At 40.0% G+C, this 27,472-nt stretch overlaps 1 protein-coding gene across 3 annotated transcripts in view; it reads left to right on the top strand.

Moving 5' to 3' along the window:
* Window positions 1-26,904, top strand: part of DNAJC6 (DnaJ heat shock protein family (Hsp40) member C6) — a 174,175-nt gene extending 147,271 nt beyond the window's left edge. For all 3 annotated transcript variants that reach the window (XM_020877759.2, XM_020877760.2, XM_020877758.2), the window contains exons 13-19: window positions 3,672-3,806; window positions 9,734-9,802; window positions 10,807-10,926; window positions 17,584-17,847; window positions 20,037-20,179; window positions 22,805-22,981; window positions 24,591-26,904. In XM_020877759.2, the coding sequence (XP_020733418.2) occupies window positions 3,672-3,806; window positions 9,734-9,802; window positions 10,807-10,926; window positions 17,584-17,847; window positions 20,037-20,179; window positions 22,805-22,981; window positions 24,591-24,692 (1,010 nt within the window). In that variant the 3' untranslated portion in view covers window positions 24,693-26,904. The remainder of the gene's footprint in view (window positions 1-3,671; window positions 3,807-9,733; window positions 9,803-10,806; window positions 10,927-17,583; window positions 17,848-20,036; window positions 20,180-22,804; window positions 22,982-24,590) is intronic.
* The last annotated feature ends 568 nt before the right edge of the window (window positions 26,905-27,472 follow it).

The raw sequence follows: 27,472 nt of genomic DNA, 5'->3' as shown, positions 1-27,472 counted from the left end.
AAAAACACAGTAAATAAGGTGCTATTGTTATCTCCATTTTCTAGTTGAGGAAACAGAGGCTTAGAGTCAAATTAGTAGTGTACTTTTATATAGTGAGTCCTCGGGCCCAAAACCAGGCCATTTGACTCCCAAGCTTTCCCTCAGTTTTCCTGTAATGCCTTCTTGGAACTGTAGTTTTCTGAATACACTTATGCTGTGCAGAGAAGCACTTGGTTAATTTAAGATATATTTAAGGGACTCCTGCCAGCAGCATGGCTGATGGAGTGGAGCAGTTGGTGCCAGATACAGAGTTTGAGCCCCATGAGGCTCAGTCAGCTTCACTCCGCTCATTGCCACAGACTCAACCCTTCTTGTGGCTGGCCATCCACAATTTTTTGACGTTTGCAAGACAGTAGAATTGGATAAGCAGAAGTCCATTATAGCTTCTAAAGAACCAGCTGTCCTTGTTACTGCACCATTAACCAAGGTGACATCATTAGGAAGAGATTCCATTAGGAAGAGGAAAGGGGAATGTCGCAACTCTCCAGGCAGGTGATAACCTTTAGGTACTTGAATTCCCAAGCTCATCCTTCAGTTCTCAGAAGGCTTTGACTGGTCTCAATTTGTGGTAGTTCGACTGGAGCCATTCTTTACAAGAATGAGTTTCAGAATCACCGTAGATGTTGTAGGACTGTAGATGCTGAGGCTCAAGCGCCTACTTTAGTTATTGTAGACCCAGAGTGTGAAACCAGGTGCCCTGAATCCCAGGCTGTTTACTCTATACTTCAGCAGTTCTTAGTCATCAAAGTGAGCAGAAGCTCTGCCAGGAAAAGAAGTCCCCAAGATCCAAGGTAGCAGAGTAGTCAGTGGTCACATTAAAAATTGTATTGTATTCATTTTTAGCTGTGTTGAGTCTTCATTGCCACACACAGGCTTTCTCTAGTTGCGGCAAACAGAGAGGGGACTTCTTTTCATTGTGGTGTGCAGGCTTCTCCTTGCAGTGGCTTCTCTTGTTGCAGAGCACGGGCTCTCGGTGCACAAGCTTCAGTCGTTGCAGCACACGGGCTCAGTAGTTGTGGCTCACCGGCTTAGTTGCTCCACGGCGTGTGGAATCTTCCCGGACCAGGGATCTAACCTGTGCCCCTTGCATTGGCAGGCAGATTCTTACCCACTGTACCACCAGGGAAGTTCAGTGGTCACATTTTTAAGACCATACCCCTTGTGTGACTTTCAGTGATTTAATTCATCGTAGCCCCAGGTAGATAGTTGTATTCTAGCATCATAGCTAGGGGGGGCCTTTCAGACATTAGTTAAATCTGTGCCTCAGGTTATAGACAATGAAATTGAGGCCAGATATATATTAACTGACTTGTCAAAGGATACACAACTGAGTAGTGCCCACCTAGGTCTGGGACACAAGTATTCTGTCCTCCAAAAGGAAGCAGAAGGAACTTGAGTCCAGAGTTAAAGGCTTAGATTTGAATCTCAGGACTGAAACTTACCTATCCGTGTAGCCTTATTAAAAAAAACCTTGACCTTCTTAGTTGTAAAATGGGAAAATATTTACCTATTAGCAATGTCATAAAGACTAAATTTTAGCTCTTGTCTTGTGTTGGCAAGCTCACTTTTAGTTATTTGAGAATGCTGCTAATTTAACATAGTGTGTTGGTCACTCAGTCATGTCTAACTCTTTGTGACTCCATGGACTATAGCCTGCCAGGCTTCTCCATCCATGGGATTTTCCAGGCAAGAATACTGGAGTGGGTGGCTGTTTCCTTCTCCAGAGGATCTTCCCAACCCAGGGATAGAACCTGGGTCTCCCACATCGCAGGCAGACTCTTTAACGTCTGAGCCACCAGAGAAGCCTAATTTAGCATAGGTTGGTATTAAAAGTGTACCAAGTAATGGTGAGAAGATTTTAGCATTCTCCACCGGTGGACATCAAAGTTAGAGTATCCGCTTGCAAGTATTCTATAAATCTCAGTATTCTCATTTTATAGAAGGGATAAAGTTTAGTTAGTATTAAATGAGCTAAATGATACACATCATGTAATAGAGTGCCTGATGTATAGTTGATTCATTGCTGCTATGTAAAGCTGATCTACTGCCCAGTAGACATTAGGAGAGTATTATGCCAATGAAGTCGTAGCTGAACACATATTAAATCATATCCCTCCCTGGGTTTTGAGAGTGGGATTTATTCATTAACTTGTTTGACTGTAGTTATCTATTCCTAGAATAGGTCACTCCTACTCCAGGAAGCAGTCAGCCCATTAGCTTGATACCTACAAATTAGGAAGTGACATCTCATTATAGGGAGCTAATTCCCTTGCCCATTAATGCAAAATTAAAGCCCAGTTATATATATGCCACTCTGTGTCATTTTCATCACATTTATCTCACGTCTGTGAAGGATGTGAGATGCCTTTGGGAAATTCCTGGAGTTTGAAGTCTGAAAACTTGAACATGAGTCCAGTCTTATCACTTACTTGATATTGGGCAAGAAACTCGGCTCTCTGAACCTCAGTTTTATTGTTTGTAGAATGAAAATGATTTCACTTCTGTCTGACAGCTGACAGGTTCAGCTGATGTATTCTTTATGAAAGGCAACATAAACCCTAAAGAAATGATGCAATATTAAGTTACTGCATTGTTGGGCTTTCCTGGTTAAGAATTCTCCGGCCAATGTGGGAGACACGGGTTTGATCCCTGGTCTGGGGAGATCCCACATGCCACAAAGCAACTAAGCCCGTGTGCCCCAGCTGTTGAGCCTGTGCTCTAGAGCCAGGAATCGCAACTGCTGAGCCCAAACGCTGCAACTGTTGCAGCCCATGTGCCCTCCACAGCAAGTGAAGCCACTGTAATGAGAACCCAGGCACCATAACAAGAGAAAAGCCTTCACAGCAGTGAAGATCCAACATACTCAAAATATAAATAAAATTGAAAAAATGCTATTATTGTGTTGTTGCTGGAAACCTCAGCTGCCACTTTGTTGAAGTTTTCTTGGTTCATTCACAGACATTTTTTGCATTTTACTACATCTGCACCTAGTTTCTAGCAAGTTGTAAGCAAGCAATGTTTTGAAAGCATTTCATTTCATAGAGCATAAGGTGTGATGAGAGCTCAGTTTTTGTCACACTCGTTTTCTTTTCTTTTTAACTTTCAATGTGCCAGGACCACTAAAAACACAAAACTAAACAAAATCTGGTCAGTGAGGTTTTCTCCTGTTCACCTTAATAGCAAAGCTCCTCGTGCCTGGCGTGTGTTCACTAATTCACTGAATATGATCACAGTTCATTCATTGATCATCTCTTGTGGCCCAGGCCATGGTTTCACCACTTATCTATTAATCTATAAGTTTGCTTGATTTATTTAATGTTATTAAGATGCCCAAAGGCCCACAGGGCCCTTATTTATAGAGTTTTTGGTTCATCCTGCAGGTAAATCAGGAGTTCTTCCTTTGTCTTCAAAGAAGAGGTTATTCACATGTAGTAAGAAATCTTTGGGCTTCATGTTAACTCTAAAGGAAGTTTTAAGGATAGGATGGGCCTGTGAAGCAGCCCACGAGGCAGGCATCATCCTGACTTTTCAAGTCTTTGGCCTAGAGCCTTGTAAGAGGGACAGCTGTCCAGTATTTACTGAATGAGTGAACCCATAGGACAAAGAAACACCTTTTTCCTATTGTTTTCTAGGTGCCACCTTTGACCCATTTGGAGCACCTTCTAAACCATCAGGTCAAGATTTGCTGGGTTCTTTTTTGAACACAGCCAGTGCTTCCAGTGACCCCTTTCTTCAGCCTACGAGGAGCCCTTCTCCTACAGTGCATGGTAAGGAAGTATTTATGCTGCGTTTAGTGGAGCAGGGTTCCCTACAAGACATCAGTAGGTGTTCACATATAAAAACATCTTGTAGGTGCGGTTTTGTTTTGGCTTTTGCTTTTCAAAAGCTACATATCTCTTGAAAATTAAGAATTCATGTTAACGTATTAAAAGCTCTGCAATGTTTTACAGTAAAGAAGCCTGCTTAACTTTGTCGTACTCAGCTTCCCTAAAATTTAATTTGGAAATTTTATTTTGCCTTAGAGCTACATGCACAAAATGTATAGGGCACCATCAGTTGTAGGACATATCTTTATTTTATGTACTGTCACTTTTAGTTGATTGGAAGATGCTTACTAGTTGAAGTCTTTGAACTGTGAAAAAATATGCATCTTAAGTTAATAAAAAGTAATATGATGAGCATTCCACAAAATTAGTATTCCACAGAACAGTTTAGAATACAATATCCTGATATATTAAACTAGTTCTAAGATGAAGCCATTAACCACACTCAACTGTTGAACACTTAAAATATGCCAGTCTGATTTGAAACATACTCTAAGTGTAAAGTGCATGCCAGAATTCAAGACTTAGTACAAAAAAAACAATGTAACATGTCTTATTAATATTTTTATATTGGTCATTTAAGATAAAAGTGAATATATTAGGTTAAATGTTATATTAATAATTTTACCAGTGTCTTTTTACCTTTTTTAATGTGACTACTAGAAAAATTTTAAATTACACAAAGCCCATATTATATTTCTAAATTAGAGACAGACCATGTGGAAAGAATCGTAATCACATCCATTTGTAAGAGCAAAAAGGTATCACTGAGGTAACACTGATTAAAACTGAAGGTCTTCAGTGAAGGATGGATGGCCTTGAGCTGGAGAAATGAAGCTCCTTCTTGATGCTGAAGGATGTTGAACATCGGTGGCCTAGACTTAGAGGGCGATGTATTTATTGTTGAGGCCCCCTGAGCCTCTGGGGAGAACACGGTGTAGCGATCAGCTTGACTTCATGGGCGCTATGCAAATGCAAAAGGCAATTGAGTTGTGCAGCACTGGTCAAACTGTAATGACCAAAAAGGAGAAAGCAGTCCAGGAACAAACTTCATGGGTGATTTCCTATTGCTGTTAAATCTCAAACTATTTGAAGTGGGTCCACAGGACGATATGCAAGAAATTCACCTCTGACCCTTGTACATTGCCCACTTAAAAGAATCTCCAGATTGGAAGTTGGCTACCTCAAGAGGAAAGATGCAGGGTGATAGGTTAAAGCTGTTGTTTTTGATCACTTGTTTAAAATGTAGGTTATGTCATTGCTGTCCTCGCAGTGGCTCCCCACTTCACTCAGCATGGAAGCCAAAGTCACTAAGATGGCTTTGGTTGGCCCTCTGTGCTCTAATACCCAGGGCTGTGACCCCCTTCCCCACTTGCTCCCTCTGCTCATTCCATCCCAGTCACATGGCCTCTCCACCTTGCACTGGCTGTCCTCCCTTCCCCAGACCATGGCATGGCTAATTCCTTCGCGTCTCTTATCTTTGCTCAGCAATCACCTTCTCAGTGGGGTCTCCTCTGACTGCTCTATTTCATATGGAAACTTATCCTCCTATCTATCTCTCCCCATTAGAACATTAGTTCAGAGGCCAGAGGCAGAGACTTTTGTTATTTTTGTTTATGAATGCTTTCCTAGTGCCTAGAAGATCTGTATGACGTGTTGTATTATCTACCTGTCTTTCCATATAAAATAAATTATCATTTTTACCTATATAAATCTCTTTGATGCATACTGATAATATTGATAAGGTTATCTATTTTCCTGACTTTTTAATACTTTGAATTTACTGTTTTCATATGAGTAGCACCTTTTACGTCCCATGGGTATGGATGGTCATACTTCAGCATGGCAGTACTGGGCTTGGTTCTCTCTTGTGAGCTGGCTAGAAGATGTTTATCCCTCGGTTTCAGCCAGTTAGAAGTCTTGTGTTTTGTGGCTGTGCTGCTTATTTTGATCTGTGCGATGCTAGTGTGTGAAAGAATTTTCCACTATCCTTGCTGAGACGGGAATTATTCCATTGTTAGTGGGTCAGTTGCATCCTCTTCATATAGAGATGAGACTCAGGTGTCAGTTTGGGAGGTCAGATTGCCCACCTCCAGTTTCTACAAGGCACTATCCATCTCTTCTGAAAGCCAAGAAATGTTGCCTTCAAGTTCTATGAATATTTATCGAACATTCTCTCTAAAGAGAATAATTATTTGGGGCTTAATCTGAGAAGAAAAACTAAACAAGTTGCAATAAATAGCTAAATAGATAAATAAAATTTATAATAAATAAAAGGCTAAATAGAAGTTTAAAACACTGGGTATTATCTTTTCATTTGTTTATTCCTTTCTCTCCAGCAGATTTTAAATTTCTTGAGGATAGGCTCTGTGTCCTTTAACTCTCTGTTCCCTGATGGTGCCTTGTGTGTGGCAGGTTTGTGGGTTTGATTAGTAATAAGGTTGAAGTACTAATTCCTAGTTCTGCATCCTCGTTGGATGTAAGACTAAGGTCAGAGTTTAAAGGAAGTCAAAGAGCAAAAGTTAGCAAAATTATGTAGTTTCCACCTCAGTTTTCATGGATTACTGTGGAAAAAGAGAAGGGAAAACTAAAAGGAAAGAACTGTTATTTCTGATAATGGAATATTCTGTTTAACTTGATGATGGGAAGATACACAGGTTTTGGTTCATACTAAGGAAATGAAACGAGTAAATATAAGGCTTGATAAAGTTGACTTGGTACCTTGATGATCCTTTCGGTGGTGATATGTGTACTGTGTCTTAAATTGTACTTGCAGTGTTATTGTAGTATTTGCATTGCATTCTTTGATTTAATGAACAGAACCTAGAAGAGCCTTAGAAAGAAGTTCTTTCTTACGGCATCCAGTTTCTTACTTGGATTTTACAGATGCAGAAAAAGTTTACCAATGTGTAATATACCTCATTATATTTAACTGAACATTTCTTTTAAATTCTCCACTTGAAACTTTGAGAGGGGTCAGTCAGTTCAGTCGCTCAGTCGTGTCTGACTCTTTCTTACCCCATGGACTGCAGCATGTCAGGCTTCTCTGTCTTTCACCAACTCCTGGAGCTTACTCAAACTCATGTCCATCGAGTCAGTGATGCCATCCAACCATCTCATCCTCTGTCGTTGCCTTCTCTGCCTGCCTTCAACCTTTCCGAGCATCAGGGTCTATTCCAATAAGTCAGTTCTTTGCATCAGGTGGCCAAAGTTTTGGAGTTTCAGCTTCAGCACAGTCCTTCAAATGAATATTCAGGACTGATTTCCTTTAGGATGGGCTGATTGGATCTCCTTGCAGTCCAAGAGACTCTCAAGAGTCTTCTCCAACACCATGGTTCAAAAGCATCAATTCTTCAGCGCTCAGCTTTCTCTATGGTCCAACTCTCACATCCATACATGACTACTGGAAAAACCATAGCTTTGACTAGATGGACCTTTGTTGGCAAAGTGATGTCTCTGCTTTTTAATATGTGCTCTATGTTGGTCATATCTTTTCTTCCATGGAGTAAGAATCTTTTGATTTCATGGCTGCAGTCACCATCTACAGTGATTTTGGAGCCCAAGAAGATAAAGTCTGTCATTGCTTCTATTGTTTCCCCATCTATTTGCCATGAAGTGATGGGATCAGATGCCATGATTTTAGTTTTTTGAATGTTGAGTTTTGAGCCAGCCTTTTCACTCTCCTCTTTCACTTTATCGCTTTCTGCCGTAAGAGTGGTGTCATCTGCATATCTGAGGTTATTGGTATCTCTCCCAGCAATCTTTTTTTTTTTTATTAGTTGGAGGCTAATTACTTTACAATATTGTAGTGGGTTTTGTCATACATTGACATGAATCAGCCATGGATTTACATGTGTTCCCCATCCCGATCCCCCCTCCCACCTCCCTCTCTGCCCGATCCCTCAGCAATCTTGATTCCAGCTTGTGCTTCATCCAGCCTGGCATTTTGTATGATGTACTCTGCATATAAGTTAAATAAACAGGGTGACAACATACAGCCTTGACGTACTCCTTTCCCAATTTTGAACCAATCTGTCGTTCCATGTCCAGTTATAACTGTTGCTTCTTGACCTGCGTGCAGATTTCTCAGGAGACAGGTAAGGTGATCTGGTATTTCCATCTCTTTAAGAATTTTCCACAGTTTTTTTGGAAGCTACACAGTGAAAGGTTTTGCGTAGTCAATAAAGCAGAAGTAGATGTTTTTCTGAAACTCTCTTGCTTTTTTGGTGATCTAATGGATATTGGCAATTTTATCTCTGGTTCCTCTGCCTAAATGCAGCTTGAACATCTGGAAGTTCATGGTTCATGTACTGTTGAAGCCTGGCTTGGAGAATTTTGAGCATAACTTTGCTAGCCTGTGAGATGAGTGCAATTGTGCAGTAGTTTGAGCATTCTTTGGGATTGCCTTTCTTTGGGATTGGAATGAAAGCTGACCTTTTTCAGTCACTGCTGAGTTTTCCAAACTTGCTGGCATATTGAGTGCAGCACTTTAACAGCATTATCTTTTAGGATTTGAAGTAGCTCAACTGGACTTCCATCACCTCCACTAACTTTGTTCATAGTGACACTTCCTAAGGCCCACTTGACTTCACATTCCAGGATATCTGGCTCTAGGTGGGTGATCACACCATCATGGTTATCTGGGTCATGAAGATCTTTTTTGTATAGTTCTTCTGTGTATTTTTGTTACCTCTTCTTAGTATCTTCTGCTTCTGTTAGGTCCATACCATTTTCTGTCCTTTATTGTGCCCATCTTTGCATGAAATGTTCCCTTGGTATCTCTAATTTTCTTGAAGAGATATCTAGTCTTTCCCAATATATTGTTTCCCTCTATTTCTTTGCATTGATCACTGGATGGCTTTCTTATCTCTCCTTGCTGTTCTTTGGAACTCTGCATTCAAATGGGAATATCTTTCTTTTTCTCCTTTGACTTTCACTTCTCTTCTTTTCTCAGCTAACTGTTTGTAATACCTCCTCAGACAACCATTTTGCCTTTTTGCATTTCTTTTTCTTGGGGATGGTCTTGATAACTGCCTCCTGTACAGTGTCATGAACCTCCATCCATAGTTCTCCAGGCACTCTATCAGATGTAATCCCTTGACCTCCCTTGAGAGGGGTCAGAATGATCTATTTTGAAGCTGTAGTGAGTTTGTTGTTTTAGTGACAGTAGATACATCCCTGACACCAGCATGGTGGATGCTATCTAGTCAGTTCCTGGTAAGTGTTCTGATTGACTCATATTCTCTGTTAATGTCCCAGCAGAGGAGAAAAACAAGAAAAAAATTAATTTTTATTCATTTTTAATGCAAAATACATTTGTTATTGGGGTAATACCAATTAACAATGTTGTGATAGTTTCAGGTGAACAATGAAGGGACTCAGCCATACATATACATGTATCCATTCTCCCCCAAATGAGAAAACAAAATTTTTATTCTAAGTTGCTCGTGCAGTTTGTGCCAGCTTAAGGCAAATTGAGTTTGAGTTTCATTTCACCTTTTTTTTTATTGCCTACCGACTTTGTGTTAAGGATAGAGGTGGGACACATGCAGATGAATAAGATAATTCTTACTTTTGCAGTGTACTGGAGACAGATATATGCACAGTTATAATTCAAAGTATACCTTTGGAGGTAAAATAAAGGTGAAACAAGGAAGTAATAGAGACAAACAGTATATGACTTCCAGCAGTGTTCATGTACTTACATGAACAGGCAGAAAACATCAACGTTGCGGAGAGAGCTCAAAGGGAGAGTAGAATCACATGAGACGTGGACAGGTCATGAAAGGGAGAGCATTTTCTTTTGTGAACTCAAAAAAGTGGATTCTGAGCTATCTTTTCCTGATTCTTTTTTTTCTCCTCATTTACAGCTTCTAGTACCCCTGCTGTGAACGTTCAGCCAGATGTTTCAGGAGCCTGGGACTGGCATACCAAACCAGGTAAAGATCAGCAGATGAATGTTGAGCCACATAATTGGTCGCTGAAGCATAACCCTTTGCCCAAGGTGAAGTAAGCACGTGCAGAGTGTTAGCCCCACTTATGGAAGTTCCTGAAGGTTCCCAGTCTGAGGAAGCTTTTCACATTGCCCTTGATGACATGGTAGTGCTGCATGTCATATGATACTTAATTTTTCTAAGTCTCGATTTGCGAAATGTTTGCCTTGACAATAGAGTTAGACAGATCTGGGTATACATCTAACTCAACCATTTAGAAGCTCTTGAATTTTTTTTACCAGTCTGAACTTCAGTTTTCTTATCTGTAAAATGGAATTCATAATTCTTGTCCCACACAGTTTAAATGAAATTACTTACTTGAAGTTTTCCAGAATAGAGTAGGTGCTGCATGATCTGAATGGTTTTCTCTCTTACAGAGAACTTGTTTTAGCTCTGAATTTGTCTGTAGTAAATAAATTCTCTTTCTCATGGCTAGTATTGTATTTTTTGAGAGCCATCTTGTGTGATTATTTTTCTGACACTGTGCAAGTTACACACACACACACACACTGTATGTCTATCACAGAGACTTTCTAAAGCAGTTGCTGTTTCCTTATGTAACCAACAAGAAAATATCAACACTCAGAGAAGTTAAGCAACATGTCAAATGTCACTCAGCTAGGAAACGGCAGAACCAGAATTCAGCTCTGACTCCTCTCCTAGGAAATCCCATAGGAAAGAACGGAGTCAGGTGACACGAGGTAAGCACCAGACATAATAGTTTAGAGGAGTGGCTAGGAAATGACTTATACCTTTTCTGTTCCCTGTCATTGCTCCAGGTCACTACGCACTTAAATTAGGGAAATGGGGTCTAGCAACTTCTAACATATTTGCCAACCTTATCCTAATTTGCCCTTAGAGATGAGGTGAGCAATAGCTCTGGATTTATGACTTCAGAATTTAGCCTCAGACAACTAACACATTTGCAATGACCTTCTTATTTTTTTCAGGAGGTTTTGGAATGGGAAGCAAGTCAGCTGCCACCAGCCCAACAGGCTCCTCGCATGGTACTCCCACCCATCAAAACAAACCCCAGACTCTGGACCCTTTTGCTGACCTTGGGACATTAGGTATACACATAACAAATGAAGATACATACTTACTTTTGGCTACAAAGCCTCAAATCTAAATCTTTGGTGTTAAAATAAGCTGTAGTGTTTATCTGGGATCTAAAATAATCTGTATTTTTAAGCTGTATTCTAAAACCTGAAACTGTCTTTTTAGAAAAGGAAACAGGCTTCAAATGCTGGGTTGGAGCTAACCCCTGTTAATGCATTTCTCCAATACCTGAGTTTGGAGTAGTAGTGTAAATAAAGTTAGAACTTCTGGGAGGATCTGAAAAGAGAGTTTGACTGCACCGAGAGTAGTGACTATGCAGGGAAACAGTGAGAGGCAAGGGCGGTCAGATAGAGTTGTGCCACGTGGGGCCAGCTGTGTGCAGGTCTTACTCTGAAGTTGCCAGTGAGATCCTCACACCGTGTCCCTCTCCTCTCCATGGACCACAGTCCTCTCTGGTCAGTTTGTAAACAACCATACAGAAAATAGACTCTCTGAAGAGTATTTCTAAAGAGTTTTTTCATCAGATGTTAATTATTATTATTATTATATAGGGTAAGTGTTTTATGAGCAAGTAATTTTGGAAACACTGGGTTCAGTGGACTTCAATTAAGTGTTTTATGAGCAAGTAGTTTTGGAAACACCAGCTTCAGTGGACTTTGATTATTGCAGAAACTTCTGAGAATCGGTGCTCATAATGCTCCCTAGTGAGGGGTACAGTGTGCAGGGTTCTGTTTTACCAAGAAGTCTTTCTTCAAGTTGTAGTTGATTGGACTAGTGTGTTTTGAAACTTTTTCCTCCTCCTTTTCCATCCTCCTCCGTGAAGTGCAGAGTTGTTAAATAAGGGTGAGGTAGCTCTGACACAAAGGTTTAAATAAGCCAACTTGATAGTTTAGTTTCCCCAAAAGGCCTCCTGAAGCATTTAGAGCTGAATTATCTGCAAGGAATGAGAACATGCTACCATTTTATTTTTTGCTAGTAGTCATGTTAGAATCTTGACTTTTCCTTTTATATCATTTAGATCTTTTTTCCTTTTAAGAACTCTCAAAATTATGTTCCCTTTTTTTGGTATCTTCAAGTTCAAATTTTAGAATAATAACATTCTATAAAACAGGCAAAGTTCTATTTCAAATAAAATCTTATTCAGTGTTCATTTTTTACCCATTTATTCATCCCACAATTATTTATTAAGTGCTTTCTGTGTTCTAACATTGTTTTAGTGAAAACCAACCAGCCAAACTAACAAAACCTAAAAAATTCTAAAAAATTCCTTCTTCTTAAAGTTTATATTCTAGAAGGGGAAATAAACATTAAATGAATAAATATATAATATAATGTCAACTAATAAAAACAATTAATGTTTAGTTGGACATTTTACTCTGTACCAGGCTCTGTTTTAAGTGCTTTACATATATCATTTCATTTAATCTTCCCAATATTTTTTGAAGTAGAAACTATTATAATCCTCATTTACAGATGAAGAAACAGACACGGAAGTTTAAGGAACATGCCCAAATCACAAAGTTTCAACACCATGAAGTCTAGGTCTCTGGCTTGCACTATAACCCCATGATGAGTACTGTGAAAAAAATAAGGCAGAAAGTGATGGCGTGTGGGGGATGGGCCAGGGTGTTATTTTAAATATCAAGTGGTTAGGGAAGGCCTTACTGAATAGGTGACCTTTATAAGAAGTTCTTTTAAAAAATTCAGCATCATGTCTTGCATCTAGTTATCATGTCCTTTTAGACACCTTTAACCTGGAATCATTCCTCAGCCTTTCATGACATTGATATTTGAAGGGTACAGGCCAGTTGCCAAAGTCTTGATTGTTAACTTTGATCACTTGGTTAAGGTAATGTCAGCCAGGTTTCCTTCACCATGAAGTTACCATTTTTCCCTTCAGTAATTAATGAGTAATCTGGAAAGATAATTTGAGATTATCCAACTCTCCATCTGACTTTTACCCGCTGATTTTAGCATTCATTGATGAGTCTTGCCTAAAGCAGCTACTACCATGATATCTGCAAAATTGTGATTTTCTGATTCCCTTCTTCTTTCTATATATATTAATTGGCATTTCATTCTGAGGAAGAATCTCCTGTCTCTCCCTCTCCCATCCCCTTCCTTCCTTTCTGACTCCCTCCCTCTCTCACATCATAATGGACTAATGGATTATTTTTTAACTCAGTTGGTTATCATCTATTACTGTCATTATTTAATGTTCACATGGTCCCACATTTGATTTGTGAAAGCTCTTTCTTCTGACTTTTATATCCTTTTCACTTGATTCCATCATTTTTGAGAACTTTCTTTATAGCACAAGGTGTCCTAGGCTTCTCTTGAACTTTTTACATGCCTATCCTATAATCAGGCATTTCTGAGAAATCTCATTCCTTTTTGTGGGGAATGGTATTTAGAAACCAAAATCTCTGCTATAAGTATGTTTTTTTGCTCTGGGATGGGTGTCACTGCTCTGCCTTCCAGGAGATGGAGACAGGTGATCAGTGGATATTAACACATAATTTAATCCCATTCACTGCCACAGGGTCTTCCTTGCCTTCCCCTGTCCCACATCTGTATCTTCCATTTCCTTGGATCTCAACAATATTAATAGACAACAAAAATAGTTTTAGAATAGCTGCGTCTTTATTACTACAACAGCATACCTACTCGGAGGAGTTCAAGAGTGGTGGTTATTTATTTATTTATTTATTTTTGCCACGCCTCATAGCTTGCAGAACTTTTCCCAACCAGGGATTGAACCCGGGCCACCACAGTGAAAGCCCATGAATCCTAACCACTGGACCCCAGGGAAATTAAAAAATGTTTTTTTGAAGAGTTACTTGTTTTTGAAATGCAGTGATTCTTAAAAACTGCTGGGGAAACTAGTTTCCTAAATTGCCTCATTTTCAAGTCACGTAATTTAGGAAAGGTAAGTGCTTTTCCTGAAACTGTACAGCGAATGAGTATATAAGCAAGGGCTACTTACACACTAAAATTTTTGACTCCTAGGCAATTGCTTTAGAGTAAAAATTAAACTTCTAAGTTATATAGCTATGATTTAAAAAAAAAATAGCATGCTTCTCCTTTAGGTATTTTCACATTGAACAATTCTGATACAAACACCATAGTTCTTCCCATAGATATTCCAATTTAATTAGTTTGGTTGTGGCTTGGGTATAGAGAAAATTTTTAAAGCTACTCAAGTGAGTCTAATGCACAGCCAAGTTTGACAACCACTGCTTTTGCTTTTAATGAGAATAGCTGTGGGCTCTGGGTTTAGCTACTACTTTATATTTCTGTCAGTTCTCTGCTTCAGTGGCTTTAAAAATTAGAATTGCTAACCAGTCTAAAAGATGTTTATAAAAGTATTCTGAAAGGGTAGATATCAGAAAGCCCTACAATGTTGATGAGCAGCTTGAGATCAGAGACAGCGTCTGCCATCTCACCATTGTATCTGAAGCCTCACGTGGGGAAGATGCTCAATAGTGTATTATAAATGAACAAATAAATGACGAAGTGGTGGGAACATGGAAGAATTTTTTTAAGTTTTTCAGTTCTTTCTGTAGTTACTGAATTTTTAAATAATAAATATATTCAGAAAGAAGATTGTAAGCATCCTTAAAATAAAAGATGAAACTCCAGTGTGGAATGTCTACCCAACCTAAGGTATATTGATGTGCTGTTGGCAGAGGGGCTCAGAGGCTCACAAAGAAGGGCTTCATAACAGGGGTGATGCCAGCCTGTAGTGTGCAGCAGTGTCATTCCCTTTTTCTATTACCAAGTATTTATTGAGCCTTTATGGTGTGTGGGTACATGCTGGAAATATGAATTTGCATTATTTTAAAATAATGCCTTTTATTTGCTTAGTTCAGGAATTGTGAAGAGCTTTAACATAGTCATTGTGCCTTTATGGTATTTCTGCGATGTAGACATAGTTCTGATTTTACAGGTGGTAACACTGAGGTCAAGGAGATGAGTTTTTCACTGAACTTCAGAAGAGGGAGGATTCTCTGTAGACTCTTCAGTTGTATTCCCAGTGCGCTGTATCTGGTACTTAGTTGTTGTTTAGTTGCTAAATTGTGTCTGACTCTTTGCGACCTTGGGGACTGCAGCATACCAGGCTCCCCTGTCCTTCACTATCTCCCAGAGTTTGCTCAAACTCATGTCCATTGAGACAATGATGCCATCCAACCATCTCACCCTCTGTTGTCCCCTTCTCCTCCTGCCCTCAATCTTTCCCAGCATCTGGGTCTTTTCCAATGAATTGGCTTTTTGCATCAGGTGCCCAAAGTGTTGAAGCTTCAGTTTCAGCATCAGTCCTTCCAATGAATATTCAGAGTTGATTTCTTTTAGGATTGACTGGTTTGATCTCCTCACTGTCCAAGGAACTCTTAAGAGCCTTCTCCAGCAACACAGTTCAAAAGCATCAATTCTTTGGCACTCAGTCTTCCTTATGGTTCAACTGTCACATCTGTACATGACTACTGGAAAAAACCATAGCTTTGACTATATGGACCTTTGTTGGCAAAGTGATGTCCTTGCTTTTTTCATATACTATCTAGGTTTGTCATAGCTGTTCTTCCAAGGAGCAAGTGTCTTTTAATTTCTTTATAATTTCCTAGCTGTACTCATCATCCTCAGTGATTTTGGAGCCTAAGAAGATAAAATCTTTTTACTTTCTGGTACTTAGTAATGCTCAACAAATACTGATGAATTAACACATGAATGAATGAATAAATAAATGCATGTAAGAATGAATGCATGAATGTATGATGGAACAGACACAGATTGATTCCAAGTCTGCTGGTCATAACAGCATTCCCAGTGGGAATGGGAAGAGGAACCCAGATCAGATCAGAGGAACAATATCGATAGAAAAAAGAGACAGTTAAGTGAGGGATGAGTTGCAATAAAAGACTCAAGAGATTTGGGGAGGAATTCGAGATTATGGATGCAGGAAATGAACATGACATGTGGAGACAGGAAGCTCATAGTCAAATCCCAGCTCCATTTACTATATGTGTGACCATTAGCCTATAAGTATACCAAGTATACCGCCTTGATTTCCCCATCTTTAAAGTGGGGCCAGACTGTGGAAAATGGTATGGACATTTCTCGAAAAACTGAAAATAGAATTACCATATGACCTAGCAATTCCACTCTTGAGTATACATCTGGAAAAAACCCCCACTAATTTGAAAAGATACATGCACCCCAGTGTTCATAGCAACATTATTTACGATTACCAAGATATGGAAGTGACCAAGTGTCCGTCAGCAGAGGAGTGGTTAAAGAGGATATGGTATATAGTAATATACACAGTGATGCTACTCAGTCATAAAAAGAATAAACATTTTTGCCATTAATAGCAGCATGGATGGATTTGGAGGGCATTATGCTAAGCAATGTATGTCAGAGAGAGAAAGACAAATACTGTATGATATCATTTATATGTGGAACCTGAAAAATACAAGAAATATAACAGGTAAGAAGCAGACCCACAGATATAGAGAACAAGTTAGAGCTTACCAGTGGGGAGTGGGGGGAGAGCAATAGAGGGGTGAGGAAATGGGAGGTACAAATTATTGGGTATAAGATAGGCTCAGGGATGTACTGTAAAACATTGGGAATATAGCCAAGATTTTGTAATAACTAAATGAAAAGTAACCTTTAAAAATTGTATAAAAATGAAAAAATAAATGGTAATTTTGACAAAGAAAAATAAATAAAGTGGAACCAGCAATACTACCTATTTTCTAAGGGTGTTATATAGATTAAAGACAGTAATAGTCATAAACATATTTTGTAAATTCTAAAAGAGCTATATAAATGTTATTTTATTATCACTGTTGCTTTGGTATTGGTGCCTGAAAGTGTTCCTGGAGATCACCTCTTCAAACATGAGTCATAGCTGGTCCTCATATTTTGGGAAAAGCCCAGCATTTATGCAGTGAGTACTTAAAAGTTAGGAGTTACAGAGTCAGAATTCTACTTAAATTCCCAGGACAGAGTAATATCATTTTTTAAAGCTTGAATAAGATTCTTTACCCTATTCGGAGTTGTCAGAGTGTTAGCTGTGTTTAGTCTCCTGCAATGAAGTGCAAGTAGTGTGAAATTGAAACCTAGTTATGAAATTTTAGAACACCATTGTTTACTTGTGGGCACTAACCATGCTGGTATTTATAACAGACAGTGAGTAATCCTGATTGTTGAAGTTTAATTAGCAGCTTCACAAGTGAATGTATTTTTGCTTTATTCCCTGTTCTTGTCATTTGATAGTTTTTGCTCAAGTTGAGAAATAGAATCTTCTGAGAGGGTGGGAAGGAGGGCTGCAATGGTATAGTGGAAGAGCCAAGGCTCTTCTTGGAGTCAGACTTGGACGCAGGCCCCAGTTCTGCCACTTTATGGCTGTGTGACTTGCAGAAAAATCACTTAACTTTTCTGAGCTACAGTTTGTTTATCAAAATGAAAAATGGAACTGTTAATACATATCTAAAAATGTCATTGTGAGGATTAAAGGAAAATATATGAATGCAATTTATTTAGCTATTAGGACGGCTAATTATGCCACTAGTCAAGGGAGGTTCCACTAAAGTCATTGTAAACAGTGAGTTGGGACACAGGAGTTAGAGGCTACTCACAATATTCTGTTTCTGTTTTTCCTGTAGGTGGTTCTTCATTTGCCAGCAAACCTTCCACACCAACTGGATTGGGTGGTGGATTTCCACCTCTCAGCTCGCCACAGAAAGCATCTCCCCAGCCCATGGGTGGGGGGTGGCAGCAGGGGGGTGGCTACAACTGGCAGCAGACACAGTCCAAGCCACCGTCCAGCATGCCCCACTCCTCTCCCCAGAACCGGCCCAACTACAACGTGAGCTTCTCATCCGTGCCTGCGGGCCAGAGCGAGCGTGGGAGGGGAGCAGCCAATTTGGGTAAGGATGATGGTACGGGGCCTGGCTGGAGGATGTCCAGAGGTATGCATGTCTGAAGGAGGAGACAGGAAATTTGGCAGTTTTTTTAGGCAGTCTTTGAATTGTAATGACACAGCATGATCCCTCCCAGTGTTGTGCCTGGAGCTCCTAGCTTTATCATTCTCCCAACACACTGTGGTTTTGTAAGTGCTGGCTCACCTGTCTGTCTCTCTGCACTCTGAGACCAAATGGCGGGCAGGGACTGGGTCTTTTTTTGCCTCATTAGCCTTAGCACCTAGCAGAACACTAGACAGGTAGGAAGCACAAAAGGAGTATTGAATAGAAGTGAGTGGAGGGCTGGATGGCCCTTGAAGCTGTCATCCCTTTGGAAGAGGGGGTGGAAGTCAAAAGTTGGAAACATTTCAAGCACTGTGTTCACATTTTCCCTTGGATCCCAGTTAGAGGAGTGGGCATGTCTTGGACATTTGGTCTTGATTATTCTTTGGTTGGTGGATGTTCCTGAGATCCTTGGGTTGCCTGTGATGGTTTTTCCCTCTCTTCTGAGAAGAAAATTAAAAGAACACAAAGTGGCCCAAAAGCTAAGGCTGAAGGATAACTCTGGATGAGATTCTTTTTTCAAGTGGGGTTCTTGATAGCAAGTGAAAAATAATATATTTTTCATAGAAGGGATGGTTACATTTGGATTTTCTAGAAGGCCTGGAATGATATGTTTTACATCTCAGTTGATTTCATTATACCCAAGAATGGAATGTATAGGGACATGATGAGGAAACAGGCCTTTCTATGGAACATGCAAAAGGAAATTCTACTTTTCCGAGTAGCTATAGCTGACATCTTTTGAGGGTTTATTATATGTCAGGTGCTATTCTAAGCAGTTTTCACATATTGTTTCATACATCTTCAAACCCTTGTTGTAGACAGAGATCAATAATTTCCTAGGTCCATATAGCTCGTAAGTGACAGAGCCAAGATCTACCAGGGCAATGTGACTCTAGAACCCCTACCATTCATTCACCACCACACTCTGCTTCTCATGATACTTACATGACAAGGAGTCTTTCTTAGAACTTTGTAACATCATGTTTGTTCTTTGGTTAGCAATGGATATTCTCGGGTAATTCCGCAGAGTCATTTGGCTTCCCCTCCGTTTTTATTTTGAGTAGATGTGAGGTGAGTGTCGTCAATCAGTAAATATTTATGGAGTATCTTCAGTGTAGAAAACATTGGGGATACAGCTGCGAACAAGACAGACAAAATCCCTTATCTCAGAGCACCCACATCTGAGTGTGTGTGTGTGACAATGTATGTTCAGAATGCCTCTCAGTATAGGGATGGCAGGTGGGTTTCAAGTCAGACAACAGCTTTGGTTGAAGGCATGGACTGAATGGACTCTTGTGTTGTGGTTCTGTTTTAACAGCAAACATTTAATAGCCAGGCACTGTTTTGAGCACTTAAAAATATTTAACTCACCAATTTTCACAACAACCTTATGAGATAAGTCATATTATTAACACCATGCCTGGTTGACAGATGAGGACACTGAGGCAGGAAGACGGTAAGGAACTTGTCACAAGATCACATCGCTAATAAAGGCAGAGCTTGAATTCAAACCTGGGGGTCTGTCTCCAGAGCCCTTGCCCTTTGCTACTACCATGCTAGGCTGCTTTTCCAAGCAGATTGATAAAGATTGTGAGGCCAAAACCAGACTTAGGGGAAAAGAGCTCTGTGATGGACTAAAAGTGTCAGCTGAGTATGGGCAGGAAAGCAGCAGTGTGCATGCATTTCAAGTACCAAAACCCAGGTCATAGGCCCATCACTGATGCTAGCTAGTTGTATGACTGGGGCCTGAGGTGGGGAGCAAGTAGTGGTTAGAATCATGACTATCCTCATCCGTGAAAGGATGGAATGGTGGACGTGGAATTATGGAATTAGGTTAGTGCAACAACCCAACCTCGAGTCTGAGCTTTGCCATGGACATTGCATGTGATACTGAACAGATCTCTTAAGTTCTCCAGACTTCACTTTCTTCATCTATAAAATGGATATGACAGTCTCATACCCTACCCACAGGCTAAGTGAGAGGATTAAGGAGCATAGTACCTGTGAAAGCACTATGCACTATGCCTAAGTGTTATGATATTATGTTTATGAGTAAAAACTATAGTAATTTTTAAAATATTATGTTGCAGAAGGGAAACAAAAAGCAGCTGACTTTGAAGACCTACTCTCTGGTCAAGGTTTTAATGCTCACAAAGACAAAAAGGGGCCTCGAACAATAGCTGAGATGAGAAAGGAGGAAATGGCTAAGGAGATGGATCCTGAGAAATTAAAGGTGAGTGAGCCCCTGGCCCACAGTGATTATTGTGTTGTGTGGAACTGTCAGCGTGGGACTAACCTATAGAAGGTGCCATGTTAGTTTTCTGGCATCCACTGTATTTCAGTTGGTTCTTGTAGTTGTGATTTGAGTACAGCTGTGTCCTTTAATAGAAAAGCACTTTCGGGGAGTGCTGTATATGTTGTTTCATTTCTTTAATACAGTACACTTATTCCATAATACATAGTGTGGATTTTCTTCATTTACATTTTCAAATAAGCAATGGCACTCTTTAAGATGTGATCTTATTATTTAGATGGCATTGCAGTCTATAGGTAAAGTCATTATGATTTGGTGGTAAGAAGGATGCATTATTTACGTTCTGTTTCTGCTTTGATAGCTTTATATAAAACTAGATTGATGGATGCCCTCAGGATCTCTTCTTTGCTGATAGAGAGAGAGCTATTGATTGATGTGCCTGGGAATTACTCACTCCTATAATATTAGACCTGGAAGGTTTGGGAAGGTGAAAGGGAGGGAGGCTAAGGGAAGTGGGGTCTCTGGCTTCTACACTGCTTCACTTCACTTTTAACCAGAGCATTTCTACTTTTATCTATTTCCAATTCTTGGATGTCTAGGTAAGATTTTATTTGGGGAAAGAGAATGTTTCCATATTCTTTTCTTCTAAGGTTTGCAAACCAGTGACTATAACTTCATTGTGTCATAGATGAGAAAACAGAGATGTTACTTCATAGCTGAAGATATTATCTGGAAAATGATTAACTGGGGGACCAAAGGATGGTTATGTTGATGAATGGTGTGAGGTAGTAAAAAAGTTTGTGAAGATCAAGAGAACTGGAAAGTTTGTCACAGACAGGCTGAATTCCCATGTGACAAAATATACTGACACAGTTACAGCCTGGAAGATGAGAGTCTAATCTGGTACTCCAAAACCAGAATGGCACAACCACTCAATGGTACACATGTTGAAAAATATACCACTATTGTTTTCCATAATTTGTTGAAGATGTAGAGATAGAATTTGCAGTACAGTCTATGATACTCAGTTTACATTTGCTGTTCACTTCATGCAGTGTTATAAAGGTTTTATGTCCCTTCCATAAACACTGTGCTCCATCTCAAGAGCCTTTGTGTATTAGGTAAACTCTGACAATTTTCTGTAAAAGAAAGTGGTTTATGTCTTTTAAACTATGCTTGGTTATTTAGTTGGTATGGAGTATTTAATTGTTTGGGAGAGTGGTCATCATTCACTTTGAGCTTCTGTTATGTGCTAACTGCTGATTCATTGTTACAAACCTTTCAATTTAGTGACCTCATTTGTTCCAACTATGATGATTCAGACTATGAATGGTCATAGTTGGAATGAATGACTAAATGTATTAATTCATTTAACAGACCTTTTCAAGCTCTTTTCCTGCCAGGCATACTGTTTCCGAGTTAGAGTGATACGTAAGACACAGTATCCTTCCTCAAACAGGTCTGCCTAATGGCAGGGGAAAGACAAACTCACAATTACAGTGAAGTGTAGTACATTTTATGATAGAAATGTGTTTAAAAGGTAGCCTGGAGAAATTTGTTTTTGTTTTTCCAAGGAATTTGTGTGTGTGTGTGTGTGTGTGTGTGTGTGTACATGTCAGACACTCTACTAGACATAGCAGATAGCAGGGACCTGTCAGAGAATGTTTGACGGAGGATGCCTACGTGCTTTCTCTCATGAGTCCTCTGTCCCTCTTCAAGTGGAACAGCACGCTGCTCCCAGGGACTGAGGTCATTGTGTGAGGCAGGCTTGGGTCTCCTTTAGTAAACATTCTCTTTAAGACAAAACTGCTTAGTCCCCTTCCCCTTTCTTGAGATATGGATTGTCTCCTGACCTTGTGACTAACATTACTCCTTGTTCCCTTGGGAACCGTTGCAGTATGTTTGGTTTGCTGAACTCTATCATTCCTGAAAGAAGTTTCTTGTACTGCAGCCTGTATATACTCATAGAAAAATCATTAAAGCACCTTTGTTTCATTAGAGCTTAGGTCCACGGGTCTTTTTTTGTCTCTCTCTCTCTCTCTCTCTTTTTCTGGCTGACTTTCTGGAGCGTGGAGACCCGTCGTGCTCACTTTTCTGCCCGGGCTTCTAAGACCCACTCGAGAGGGTGCCTGGTACCTTGGTGAGTGATGCAAGCCCTGTGTCAAGGACAATATTGGTCCTTTGTGTAAACCAAGGGATATCAGCCTCCTTCTCTCTTTTACTTTCTGATCGTCGACTCCGTACCACAAGGTTCCGGTCCATTAAAGGACCCCAACAGGGACCCAGATAGACATGATGTGTGCCATCCTAGAGTTCACACTTTAGGCATAAGTAATTAACTCAGGGGGACCAGAGAGGAAGGAAGGTATTTAGCCTTTCAAGGGTGGAACAGTGTGAGATTCCTGAGCAGGCTTTTGAAGGCCGGTAAGGAGTTAACCAGAAAGAAGAGGTAGGGGGTGGAGGAAGAAGAGCCGTCCAGGTCGTGGGAAGGCTGACCTCGGCAGATACCTGACGTTGCTGGAGCTGGAGGGGTTTCCAGAGTCACTGTGGAGATGCTCTGGACTCAGAAGCATTTGAATTTCTTAACTGCCCCTGTGTTTACAGATCCTAGAGTGGATTGAAGGCAAAGAGAGGAATATCCGAGCCCTTCTGTCCACAATGCACACGGTGCTGTGGGCTGGCGAGACTAAGTGGAAACCAGTCGGCATGGCAGACCTGGTCACGCCGGAGCAGGTGAAGAAGGTGTACAGGAAGGCTGTGCTGGTGGTGCACCCGGATAAAGTGAGTACAGCCTGCCCCGCACCCCGCCGCCGTCCGGCCCTCCTTAGTCTGTGAGCGTGTCAAGGATCACACTTTCAACTTGCTTCTCATTAGGCCATGTATGTGCTAAAATAAATTTCATGGGCTCAGAAAGGTACTTAAACAAACAGTTATACTTGATGACAGAAGCAAAGAAATCAAGCTATCCATTACAAATAATGGAATGAGGGCTTTACTTAGGTATGGGATTTCATTACTGACTAATTTTCAGGGATCAGATAGAAGTTGTGCCTCACTTAAGGATGAACTCAGAGTTGGACAGAGGAAAATTTTCTCCTACAGTAATATGGCAGTATATTCAGCCAGGATTATACAGTGAAAAAACTTTAGAATGTAGTTGGCAAAATTGGTGAGAATCAACCAAATATAGAAAATGGAGCTAAATTCATCACTCTATTGATTGTTAGTTTATGTTTTCACTGAAGTACACACACACACACACACACACACACACACACACATGCTCTACACTGTCAGAGACTTCAACCAGTGGACGGCCCGGTTGAGAAACACACAGAAACCTTGACAGAATTGGGTCACTTGCCATCATATGGACTTTGTTATTGTTGTCTAGTCACTAGCTGGTTCCGACTCTGCGACCCCATGGACTGTAGCCTGCCAGCCTCCTCTGTCCATGGGATTTCCCAGGCAAGGATACTAGAGTGGGTTGCCATTCCCTTCTCCAGGGGTTCCTCCCGACCCAGGGAGCGAACACACATCTCCTGCATTGTGGGCAGATTCTTTACTGCTGAGCCACCAGGGAAGCCCCGTCGTATGGACCATGTCAGTCCTACAGTGTGAGGCTGTGACTGCATCCTACTTGGGAACACACGCTTGAATTTGATGTCTTAGATTTTCATCTCCCTAAACGTTTGGTGACAATCCAGATAGTATTAAAGAAACGATGTATTTCAGTGACTTGAAGAGAAAGGGGAAGAGCCCAGAAAAATCTGCAAACTGTATGCCTGTGTTATGGGTCTCCAAGAAATTTTTTTTAAGAAATAGAATAATGAGTGTTTCAAAATGCAGTCCATCAATTGGAGCTACGCAGTCATGAACCTTTGTCACTTGGTAGGTAACTGGAGAATGGAGATACATCTTGGGCTGACCAATAAATTCTCTGTTACCTACTGAGTGACTGGTCACTACTACCATATGTGAACTCCTGGGGGAGGGCTTTGTGGAGAGGTCATAGTCACTAGGGTCATGTAGATGGGGCTGTGAGTTTCCCTAGTGTCTCAAGCGGTACGGAATCTTCCTGCCCATGCAGGAGATGTGGGTTCAGTCCCTGGGTCAGGAAGATCCCCTGAAGAAGGAAATGGCAACCCAATCCAGTATTCTTGCCTGGGAAATCCCATGGACAGAGGAGCCTGTTGGGCTCCATGGAGTCACAAAGAATTGGACATGACTTAGCAACCAAACAACAGCAAGATGGGGCTGTAAAAAAGAGAAATGGTCTAACAGAAAAAGATTTCAGTTACTCAGAGTCCACATATTAGCAATGAAAATCTTAATATAAATAAAATTTTGGTCTGTGGTGTCTAATGTGTATTTTTGTTTTTTTCTGTAGGCTACTGGGCAACCCTATGAACAATATGCAAAGATGATTTTCATGGAGCTCAATGATGCCTGGTCTGAATTTGAAAATCAAGGCCAAAAGCCCTTGTATTAACTTATGAGCTTTTCCGTTTCTGCTGCAGACCTGTGCTAATGCTTCGTGTGCGTCGCAGTTCTGAGGTTTTCGCAGGTGAACCCAAAACTCCAGCAATGTATATCCAGTACTTAACTGTTAAGTTACTCGTGAATTAATTCCTCTTTAATAAGGAATGTGGATGTTTGTTTTCTCAAGTCCCCACCATAAAAAGTCCAAAACAGGAAAGGAACTTTTAGTCAGATGACCTTGTAGAGTTTTTTTACAACATTCCAGCCTGCCCTGTGGGGAGCCTACTCAGCAATTTGTGGGGAAATTGAAAATAGAGGCCACCAAAGGCATAGCACCCATCTCATTGTCTGAGGCTAGGCTAATGAGCCAAAGTTATAATAATAGGATTACATGATGGATTCTAACTAATAGTTTTGAGATTTTCTTGGAAAGATAAAATTTGAGCCATGGCTTTATGTAGATTTCAGGAACATGACCATTAAGTTTTTTTTTGTTTTTTGTTTTTTAATGGAAATTTACTATGGTCTATAGCATAATATTGTACACTTCTTTTGGTCAAGAGGACTAACAGATGTAAAAGAACCTGAACTGTGGAAAGTGATTATATTATAATCCAGTGATTACTACCAACACGTCCTTCCTGGATAAGCTAAAATTTAGTGAAAATGCTAACTGAAGAAAAATAGGGATGCTAAAGCTGTAGAAATCTGTATTACTGGTCAGAGAGTTGGGCTACTATCTTCTTTTCCCTTTAGAAAGATGTGGTAGCTTGAAGAATGTCTTAATACCATAATAACAACCTGATTTGATGAAACTTCTAATATTTGCCGTAAGGCTTAATGCTCCTCCTTTTGCTTAGCAGAGAAAATGCTCTTAGCTGGGAGCAGGCTGTAAGGCAGTTTGGCGTGTTCACAATTGATCAGGAAGACTGTCTAGTATGGATCCCCTGTCCTCCAGCTTTGTGACTGGCTGTGGGAAGGAAATCGATGACAACAGTGACAGGGGCAATTGCAGTGAGAGACAGAGAAAGACCACTTCAGGCCAAGTGACATGGCTTATCAAGACCGGCTCCCACCTGATGCAATAGGACCTCTTGGATTATCACAGTGGGGTTTGTTCTAAAAGTTGCTGGGGGTCCACAGGAAAAGCAGTTGCACAGGAAGATCTGTGAAAATAAAGCCGGAGTGAAACCTTTGCAGACTTCAGACTGGTTGGATTTCAGTTCAGGGTTCTGGCTGTTTCTCACCTTGAGGGGCGAGGGGTTGTTTTCCACGACTTTGGTAATCTCTTTGGGTGTGCACGTACACAGTGTGCAGAGGATACTCATACAAAGCAGGTGGGCAGAAAGATCTTGATCTAATCTTAAAAGGTTTGTGCTCACTATCGTGAAAAGCTTTCAAAAATTGTTTTTAAAAGACAATCTTTTGTTGTTGTTGTTTCTTTCTGTTTTTCATTTTCTTGTGGCAAACTGTACTGGAAAAGCAGCATGTCAAAAATACTTTATGTTCTATATACAACTCTCTTCTTTCTTTCTCTCTTCCTTTCTTTTTTTGTTATAAAGCTTCATTATTTATTTTACCTTTTGCTGACAATGTGAAACTCGCCTCAAATATTCTCTTTTTAAATATACAGCTGTAAACTGTTCAGAGTAACCATAAAAAACTAGGTGTTATTTATTAACATATTATAAAATAATGTTTGCAGTATGTGCTTGTCTTATTTAAAATTGGAATGTGAGACATGTTGCTGTGACCTTTTTTCCTCATTCACATCTGTAGATATTGTGTGAACTACAGTATATAATAATAATTAAAAGGATACTATGTGAATGTCACGTACATTTTGAAATGATAGAACTATATTAGCTTGGTATCATGTTTGGATAATTCATCCATGTTCACAGTTTAAAACATCATTAAACATTATGTAATTAGCAATGAGAAAGAATCTTATCTAACTTAAATTTGGGATGCTCCCTGTCTCTTTGCCGGATACATTATAATTCTGGACCCCTATTTATCTCAAAACTCTTAACATATGCAGACCAACAGGTTTTTGCATTCCTTTTAAATACTTGGTTGTGACAGAGCTCGTTGTTGATTGGATTCACTGTTTCATTCATATCTATTGTACTATATTTTTTGTTTTGTAAATATGTTACACTCAACAAAATGTGATTGGTCTAAAATATTTGTAATGTATATTAAAAGGCTCAAAAATATTTGTAGAAACATAAGTTATTTTTGCACTCATAGGAATGGGACAACAAGCGTGAATTACACCTTCTGACATGATTCACTTTTAAGAAAATTATGGGGAAAGAATATGCTGCTACTGCTGTACATATAATACATTTGCACCAAAACATAATCTGATAGAATTTCTTGATTTATACTTTAACCACCCCCCTTACCACCCTTGCCTCCATATACAGACACACTTTTGATCATGCTGCATGAATGCTATGTTCCAAAAAGATTCAGCACAGAAATCCTGGCTCTAGCTAGGATATTAATGCATTTGTGTGCTGAGGCAAAGAGTTTGATCCTGGGAATCTTAGACTTTGTTGCAGAAAACAGATCATTTAGATCTTTAAGAAGCATGTTTACTTGGAAACCAATGTTGCAAATCAAAAGCATTTAAATAATCATTGCTGTGTCCCTGTCTAGAAGAACCTTCAAGTTGGACCCTAGGTGGCGCTAGTGGTAAAGAACTCTCTTGCCAATGCATGAAACGTTAAGAGTTGTGGGTTCCAACCCTGGGTGGAGAAGATCCCCTGGAGTAGGAAA

The sequence above is a fragment of the Odocoileus virginianus genome, chromosome 5 (genome assembly GCF_023699985.2).
Source record: "Odocoileus virginianus isolate 20LAN1187 ecotype Illinois chromosome 5, Ovbor_1.2, whole genome shotgun sequence".
Taxonomy (NCBI): domain Eukaryota; kingdom Metazoa; phylum Chordata; class Mammalia; order Artiodactyla; family Cervidae; genus Odocoileus; species Odocoileus virginianus.
This window is presented reverse-complemented; position numbering and strand designations above follow the sequence as displayed.